Here is a 9,632-nt window from a genome sequence, read left to right as displayed (position 1 = left end):
TTAGCTGTCAAATTGGTGTTCATTTCCATATGCTAATTAGTAGCTGGGAGAATTTCAAATAACCACTTTTTATTAAAAAGTTGAATATTTCTTAATGCCTTTATTAAACTAGAGCCAAGGGTTACAAAACTGATTACTGTAAAGCCTCTTACACACAATCGGATTTTCCAACGGGAATTGTGCGATGACAGGCTGTTTGTACGCTCCATCGGACAAATGTTGTCAGATTTTCGGCCAACAAATGTGGGATAGCATGCTTTAAAATTTTCCGACAACAAATGTGTTTTGTCGGATTATCCGATCGTCTGTCGGACAAAACTCCAAAGTAAAAACACGCATGCTCAGAAGCAATGCTAACCATAACACAACATTAGCAGAAGTTGCCCAAAGGGTAGCGATAAAGAGCTGAAAAACCACATATTTTTTTGCCGCTTTTATGCAATACAAGTTCACGGCCAACGCCCTTCGGACAAAAGTCCTACGCTTTGTCCGCTGAAAATCCAATCGTGTGTATGACGTCCCCAGTGTTGCAAACCAGTGGTTCTGGATGTACAGTTAGCCAGGTGTATGTAATCAAACAATTTGCAAGGCTCTTCCCACTATCTTGAAATTAGTAATTGTCCTCTTATTTTTGAGATATGTGAAGGAATAAGACATATGGATACCTTCTGTTTAACCACGTCTGGACCGCCCACTGTCGTTTAACATTGCTACTTTGAAGAGGAATACCGTTGTTATGGTAGCAGCTAGCTACCATAACCTTGTTATCCTCTTCAAGAGTGGGTGGTCCGCTACAAGATAAAAGTAGTCTCTGTGGCAGAGATAACTTTTATCGGCGGCAGGAGAGCCCCCCCCCCCGACGCAGCTCTACGGTACCCTCTGCCACTTACCGGAGCCGCCGGTAGCAGCGGAGGCAATGGGGTCCTGTCCCTGGCTTGACATGGAGACGAGTGAGGGGAAGATGCCCCCCTCCCGTCTCCATATAATTGCAGGGTGGAAGCGACGTCAAATCGTCACTATCGTCCAATGCTCTTAACCACTTAAGGACCGCCTCCTGCACATTTACGTCGGCAGAATGGCGCGGCTGGGCACAAGTGCGTACAGGTACGTCCTCTTTAAGTGCCCAGCCGTGGGTCGCGGGCCCGATCCCAGTTGGAGTCCCGCGATCGGTCCCCGGAGCTGAAGAACGGGGAGAGCTCTGTGTAAACACAGCTTCCCCGTTCTTCACTGTGGCGCCGTCATCGATCGTGTGTTCCCTTTTAAAGGAAATCAGAATCGATGACGTCACACCTACAGCCACACCCCCCTACAGTTGTAAACACACATGAGGTCACACATAACCCCTTCAGCGCCCCCTTGTGGTTAACTCCCAAACTGCATTTGTCATTTTCACAGTAAACAATGCATTTTTAATGATTTTTTTGGTGTAAAAATGACAATGGTCCCAAAAATGTGTCAAAATTGTCCGAAGTGTCCGCCATAATGTCGCAGTCACGAAAAAAATCGCTGATCGCCGCCATTAGTAGTAAAAAAAAAAAAAATTATAAAAATGCAATAAGACTATCCCCTATTTTGTAAACGCTATAAATTTTGCGCAAACCAATCGATAAACGCTTATTGCGATTTTTTTACCAAAAATAGGTAGAAGAATACGTATCGGCCTAAACTGAGGAATTTTTTTTTTATATTTTTGGGGATATTTATTACAGCAAAAAGTAAAAAAATATTTTTTTTTTTTCAAAATTGTCGCTCTATTTTTGTTTATAGTGCAAAAAATAAAAACCGCAGAGGTGATCAAATACTACCAAAAGAAAGCTCTATTTGTGGGGAAAAAAGGACGCCAATTTTGTTTGGGAACCACGTCGCACGACCGCGCAATTGGCAGTTAAAGCGACGCAGTGCCGAATAGCAAAAACTGGGCCCGGTCATTGACCAGCAACATGGTCGGGGGCTGAAGGCTGAAGTGGTTAATTATAACCTTAAGTGCTCTTTTAGTTCTTCTGACGTACTGTAAATTGCAGCCAAACTGTAACACATAGACTACACCTTCAGTATAGCAACAAATACAATCTCTAATCTTGTAAGACAACCCTGTGTTAGTTGCTACAAACTCTGGGCCAGATTCAGGTATATCTGCGTCGGCGTAACGTATTACATTTACGTTACACCGCCGCAAGTTTTAAGCGCAAGTGCTTGATTCACAAAGCACTTGACTTGAAACTTGCGGCAGCGTAGCGTAAATCCGGCCGGCGCAAGCCCGCCTAATTCAAATGGGGCGTGTATCATTTAAATTAGGCGCCTTCCCGCGCCGAACGTACTGCGAATGCTACGTTTTGTAATTTCCCGCCGTGCGTTGCGCGAAATGACGTCGCACCGACGTAATTTTTTGAACGGCGACGTGCGTTACGTCCTTTCCTATTCCCGGACGACTTACGAAAAAAAAAAATATTTAAAATTCGACGCGGGAACGACGGCCATACTTTAACATGGCTGGTCTAAATATAAGCCATTGAAATAGCAGCCGCAACTTTACGACGGGAAAAGCCGACTAGCGACGACGTAAGAGAATGCGACGAGCGAGCGTAGCTTCGTGGATCGCCGTAAACAGCTAATTAGCATACCTGACTCGGAAAACGACGCAAACTCCACCCAGCGGGCCCCGAAGTATTACACCTACGATCCGAAGGCATACGAAGCCGTACGTCTGTCGGATCGAAGCCTAAAGCCGGCGTATCTTGTTTTGAGGATTCAAAACAACGATACGACGCGGCAAATTTGAAAATACGCCGGAGTATCAGTAGATACGCCGGCGTATTTCGACTGTGAATCTGGCCCTTTGTCTTCTTTTTTTGAAACCTATGGGAATGACGACAGGCATAGCAATTCTTACAGGGGAAAAAAAAACCTTTCCCCCAAAGAATGTATATCCTGTCTTAGGGAGTGGTTCCACTACAGACTTCACCATTACAGTAGGTGTTTGTGATATTGTGTTTTTAGCACGACAGCGTCGCGCTGATACTCGGCGACATGGTGCCGAGATCTCGCACTCACTGGAATAGTGACAGCACATCCCAGCAAGCGCCTCATAGAAGCGACGGGAGATCAGACTTGGATTCCCGCCAATTCTACACGTGTGCGGCGTTTGTTATGAATCCTGAGGGGGAAGTCCCCGCCGGATTTTAAATAAAAATCCGGCATGGGTCCCCCCCTCAGGAGCATACCGGGCCCTTAGGTCTGTTATGGGTTGTAAGGAGAGCCCCCCTACGCCGAAAAAACGGCGTAGGGGTCCCCCTACAATCCATACCAGACCCGTATCCAAAGCACGCTACCCGGCCAGCCAGGAAGGGAGTGGGGACGAGCGAGCGACCCCCCCCCCCCTCCTGAGCCGTACCAGGCTGCATGCCCTCAACATGGGGGGTTGGGTGCTCAGGGGCAGGGGGGCGCACTGCGGCCCCCCCACCTCAGAGCACCCTGTCCCCATGTTGATGAGGACAGGGCCCCTTCCCGACAACCCTGGCCGTTGGTTGTCGGGGTATGCGGGCGGGAGGCTTATCGGAATCTGGGAGCCCCCTTTAATAAGGGGGCCCCCAGATACCGGCCCCCCACCCTAAGTGAATGAGTATGGGGTACATCGTACCCCTACCCATTCACCTGCAAGAAAAGTGGTAAAAACACAAATAAACCACACAGGGTATTAAAATATTTTATTAGTCTGCTCCGGAGGCCGCCCCCTGTCTTCTTTATTAGCTCTTTTACCAGGGGGAGCTTCTTCTTTCACGTCTTCGGGTGGGTGGGGGCCGCCGTCTGGTTCTCTTCCACCGCCGGGGGGGGTGGCTTTTAAAAAAGCCCCCACCCCCCGGCGGGTTTCCTCCGGCGTCTTCGGCGGGGCTCTTCTTCTTCCGCTATCCCGACGGGTCTTCTCCGCTATCCGGGGGGTCTCCTTCTATGTTCGCCGCTCTCCGCTGTTGACTCGTCGCACCCCGGTTCTTCGTCTCGCTGTCCGGTCCCTTCTTCCGTGCTGTACGTCTTCTTCTCCTTCCGTGCTGTGAGTTCTTCTTCCGCGCTGTGACGTCATGTTCTTCACTTCTCTTCTTCTCCCGATGTTGACACGCCGGCTCTTCTCGCTGAAATGACGGATGCGCGCCTTGCATCGGACCTATATAGGCCTCACAGTCCCATCATGCTCTGTACCTACCCATGTGATACCTACCACGTGGGTAGGTATCACATGGGTAGGTACAGAGCATGATGGGACTGTGAGGCCTATATAGGTCCGATGCAAGGCGCGCATCCGTCATTTCAGCGAGAAGAGCCGGCGTGTCAACATCGGGAGAAGAAGAGAAGTGAAGAACATGACGTCACAGCGCGGAAGAAGAACTCACAGCACGGAAGGAGAAGAAGAAGTACAGCACGGAAGAAGGGACCGGACAGCGAGACGAAGAACCGGGGTGCGACGAGTCAACAGCGGAGAGCGGCGAACATAGAAGGAGACCCCCCGGATAGCGGAGAAGACCCGTCGGGATAGCGGAAGAAGAAGAGCCCCGCCGAAGACACCGGAGGAAACCCGCCGGGGGGGTGGGGGCTTTTTTAAAAGCCACCCCCCCCGGCGGTGGAAGAGAACCAGACGACGGCCCCCACCCACCCGAAGACGTGAAAGAAGAAGCTCCCCCTGGTAAAAGAGCTAATAAAGAAGACAGGGGGCGGCCTCCGGAGCAGACTAATAAAATATTTTAATACCCTGTGTGGTTTATTTGTGTTTTTACCACTTTTCTTGCAGGTGAATGGGTAGGGGTACGATGTACCCCATACTCATTCACTTAGGGTGGGGGGCCGGTATCTGGGGGCCCCCTTATTAAAGGGGGCTCCCAGATTCCGATAAGCCTCCCGCCCGCATACCCCGACAACCAACGGCCAGGGTTGTCGGGAAGGGGCCCTGTCCTCATCAACATGGGGACAGGGTGCTCTGAGGTGGGGGGGCCGCAGTGCGCCCCCCTGCCCCAGAGCACCCAACCCCCCCATGTTGAGGGCATGCAGCCTGGTACGGCTCAGGAGGGGGGGGGGCGCTCGCTCGTCCCCACTCCCTTCCTGGCTGGCCGGGTAGCGTGCTTTGGATACGGGTCTGGTATGGATTGTAGGGGGACCCCTACGCCGTTTTTTCGGCGTAGGGGGGCTCTCCTTACAACCCATAACAGACCTAAGGGCCCGGTATGCTCCTGAGGGGGGGACCCATGCCGGATTTTTATTTAAAATCCGGCGGGGACTTCCCCCTCAGGATTCATAACAAACGCCGCACACGTGTAGAATTGGCGGGAATCCAAGTCGGATCTCCCGTCGCTTCTATGACGGCTTTGTCTCCATCGCGGCAAGCCAGCTCGGCGCTGGCTCCCGCGATGGGGCTCGTAGGTGCTCAATCTCGCCGAGAAAGAGAGCGAGATTGACACAAAATCGGGTTCACCTACTGTAAGTCCCTTAGTGTGAGAGCTCTCCTATATATAATATTTGGTCTAACTGGGAGAATTTTTTGTAAATCCCTGTCGTTTCTGAGGATATGCCAGTGGCGTTTAACCACTTTCGCTACATCTTTATGTTGAACATTATAGTGCAGAATAAGGCACAGCGCCTCCTGTTGGTAAATCTTATTTTCCTTATTCTGTAACATTTCACTCCTATTCATTTCGTTCACATGTTGGATTTGTGTTTCAATCCATCTATCCTCATAGCCTTTCGCCTTGAATCTAGATCCTATTATTTCCGCTTGGGACCTGTAGTCTTCTTCTTTTGTACAATTTATTTTCATTCTCACCAGTTGTCCTCTGGGAATGTTGAAAAGCCAAGGTTTGAAATTGCAGCTATCCATAGACAGATAGCTGTTGGTATCCACATTTTTAAAGAAGGTTTTGATGACTACTTTATTACCTTCAAGGCTAATATTCAGATCCAAAAATTCCACTGTTTTCCTATCTATTTTCCAGACTAAACAAATGCTCTTTTTGTTATGATTTAGTTTCTGAAGGAAGTTCTCGAGACCTTCTCTACTGCTATTCCACACGATGATCAAATCATCAATGTACCTCTTGTACAACGTCAATTCAGCAGGAGTATCTTCATATACAGCTGATTATTCCCATTGTGCCATGAAGGCATTGGCAACACTAGGGGCAAATTGTGCTCCCATAGCAATTCCAATGGCTTGTTTGAAATATGTCTGGTCGTGCCAAAAGTAATTATACTTACACACACATGTGAGGTATCACCACGATCGTTAGAGTGAGAGCAATAAGTCTAGCCCTAGACCTCCTCTGTAACTCAAAACATGCAACCTGTAAAAAAAAATTAACGTCACCTATGGAGATTTTTAAGGGTAAAAGTTTGTTGCCATTCGAGTGGGCGCAATTTGGTAGTGTGACATGTTGGTTATCAATTTACTTGGCGTAACAGCATCATCTTCCACAATATTTAAAAAAAATTGGGCTAACTTCACTGTTGTCTTATTTTTATTCAAAAAAGTGTATTTTTTCCAAAAAAAAGCTCATAAGACCGCTGCATAAATACGGTGTGACAAAAAGTAATGCAACGACCGCCATTTTATTCTCTAGGGTGTTAGAAAAAAATATATAAAACGTTTGGGGATTCTAAGTAATTTTCTAGCAAAAAAAATGTAAACACCAAATCTAAGAAAGAGGCTCGGTCCTTAAGTGGTTAAAATATATATATGAAAATAATTTCCCTCACCCTAAGAGCCTGTATGCAACTCACTGTGCCCTTAAAAACAACCACCGCGTTAATGTCTCCTTCTTTATAAAAGGAAGCTTGTTGGCAGGTTGTCTACAGAATGTTAGCAAGTGATACAGGCTGTAATATGCAGGTACTGCACAGGGGTGGCTTGCTTAGTGAATTTTGGACTCTGAACAGAAATTATGTGGGTCTAATTGGGCAGGCAAACAGTTGTAGTTAGGATTAGGCTATGGACGTTGTTCATGTTGAACTGTAATGCCAAGATGTTTTAAGTAAAGTTGCATCAACTGTTCAAAGCCTGGTCTGAAGTTATTCAAAGGGGTGCATGTTGGTTTTGGTGTACCAAAAGAACTTGGGTCAGTAAAGCACAAGTGGGGTATGAAGAGTAGCCACTACAAGGGTCTACTCGGCAAGACAAACATGAGGAGTAATACAATTGCTATGGGAAATAAAGGATGCAAGGTACATTACAGCCAGACATGAAACGTGGTACCTGGTATAGATGGTAGATCCTCTGAGAGTGAGGGTTTTGATGTCCTGGCTCCCTTCCCAGCGGTCGGCTTCCAGTAGCCACCTGAACCAAACCCACGTTACGGACATTCTCAACTAGGCCACATGATCTGCTATCCTGGTCTGACCCCCTGGCTTGCTTTACCGACTTTGCTACTGTCTTCAGTGTCCTATCCCGGCTTGCATCACAGACTTTGCTACCTGCCTCTTCCTCCTGTCGGATCCACAGTGTTTGACCCCCGGCATGGCTTCCCCTAACGTCTCCTGCACACACCATGCCAAGTGCTACTAAGGATCCCTAGAGACTTTGGCACAGCAATGTGTATCCTCCATTATCCAGAAACCACTGCCTCTTCCCTCCTGTATGCATCTGGCAACCTGGGCTTGTTTGGGCATTACACCTTCTGTACCATCTTCAGTTGTGTGCTACAATTAGCCACAAGGGGAGCCCTGGGCACTTCAGCCTCCAACTAGGTACATGGCAAGTGGTAAGAATGACCTTTACATTGGTGAGCATTGGTAATAATACCCTACTTGCAGTGGTGGTTAAAATGCCAAGGAAAAAGATCATTACTAGTAGGCTGCTGGCTCTACCAGGTTCCATTGAACCCACAACTATGCAGGCACCATCAAATATGGGAAGCCAATCAGCCACAGCTCAAGGAACCCCTAGCATCCCCTGAAGGAACCCTAGAGATCCATGAAACCCTAGTTTAGAATGACATTTTTTTTTGAGGTTTCATTGCCGTTTATTGTTGATCAGTTCAGCCTTTTGGTTATGTTAGATTTTGTTGAATGCTGCATTGTCTACGCTCTGCACATAGTCTTCAAACTTGGTGATCTCCTCCTCCAGGAGATCGGTGCCCACTTTGTCATCTTCCATCACGCACTGTATCTGCAGCTTCTTGATGCCGTAGCCCACAGGAACCAGCTTGGAGGAGCCCCAGAGCATACCGTCCATCTGAACAGTGCGAACGCATTCCTCCAACTTCGCCATGTCCGTCTCGTCATCCCATGGTTTCACGTCCAGCAAGATGGAGGACTTGGCGATGAGTCCCAGCTTCTTGGATTTCTTCTCTGCATACTGCTTTAGTCTCTCTTCTCTGATTCTCTCAGCTTCTGCATCTTCCTCATCATCGCTGCCGAACAAGTCAATATCATCATCGTCGTCATCCTCTTCCTTGAGTTCAGGAGCTGGTCTGGGAGGACAAGTTCTGCCGGGTTGTGGGGCTGGCAAGTTGCACACAGCCGGATATCTTATTTCCACTTTTTCTGAGGTAGCATTTTTCTCCAGCACACCGATCCGACTTTCCAGCTTGGAGATGGCGAGCTGCAGATCCTTCACCACTTTATGTAAATGCTGGTTCTCGTGTTCTAGATTGGCGACCCAGTCCTGGAGGTCACCGCTGTCTCCATTGCTGTTGGGGGCTGCGGCTGTGCTTCCGGCGAGCGATTTCTGGATATTCTCCCTGGCTCTGGCAATGTCCCTGAGGATTGTGCTTGCTCCGTCCTCCTGCTGTGTCTGGATGTGAGCGTTGGTTCCGGCATTGCTCAGGTCTTCATAATACTGTCTCTCTGCATCGTCATATTTGTATTTGTCAAACCAGATCTTCTCTGTGCTCAAGCAAGAAGCTGCCATTTTCCCCGGAGATGCGGCTGTATCAGGAGAGAGAGCGGGAGGGAAGGCTAGAAAGACATTTTTAGATTAAACAAATTGCACTTGAGAACACACATGTCAATATACCCCCAAAAAATAAGTTCCTTTGTAGTTTGTTATGTATGTGTAAAAATACTTCAAACTGCAGGCCAAAGGTAAAAATGTAAAACGCGGAATTGAAAGATATCTTCCTTTGTAAGCTTGTATCTGCCATTAAAAACAAAACACATTCCACATTTTTCTGTCCTATGTGTTAGAAGATTTTGAAACAATTCCAGCTAATAAACACTGATGAGTAATTTGTCACTAGCTGACACATTTCCAAATGTATTATTTGTTTTTCAACTCAACTACAACATTTCAGAAATATAATTGGCCTGATTACACAATGTTAAGTCTCTTGTGAATGTGATGGTGCAATAATATAATTCATCTTCAAAAATTATGCCAAATAAAGTATTATCTGTGGAACAGAATGAAGGTCAGAAGCCATCCAGGAATCCAGGTTAAGTTAGAAGAAAATGCTGTATCTGGCTAGAATTTGTGGGAGTTTATGGATTTTTTGCTCTTTTTCAGGTTTCGTTTTCCACAGAGAACAGAACTGAAACATATAAATTGGAATATATGATGAAGTTTTGTAATGAATTTCCTGTCGTCAACGCCAGATTTTATATTTTCAAATGATTAATCAGAATACTCAATCAATTCTTCATGGCATATATGTAGACAG

The 9,632-nt window shown here is 47.2% G+C and overlaps 1 protein-coding gene across 1 annotated transcript; it reads right to left on the bottom strand.

Annotated features, from left to right (window-relative positions):
• Positions 1-7,969: 7,969 nt before the first annotated feature.
• Positions 7,970-8,904, bottom strand: LOC120924541 (elongation factor 1-delta-like). Its single transcript, XM_040335505.1, has one exon. It carries the CDS (start codon positions 8,882-8,884, stop codon positions 8,027-8,029), a length of 858 nt encoding a protein of 285 aa, XP_040191439.1. The 5' UTR covers positions 8,885-8,904; the 3' UTR covers positions 7,970-8,026.
• Positions 8,905-9,632: the final 728 nt, after the last annotated feature.

Source organism: Rana temporaria, chromosome 1 (genome assembly GCF_905171775.1).
Source record: "Rana temporaria chromosome 1, aRanTem1.1, whole genome shotgun sequence".
In the NCBI taxonomy this organism is placed as follows: Eukaryota; Metazoa; Chordata; class Amphibia; order Anura; family Ranidae; genus Rana; species Rana temporaria.
Note: the sequence above shows the minus strand (reverse complement) of the source record. Positions and strands in the feature narration are given on the sequence as shown.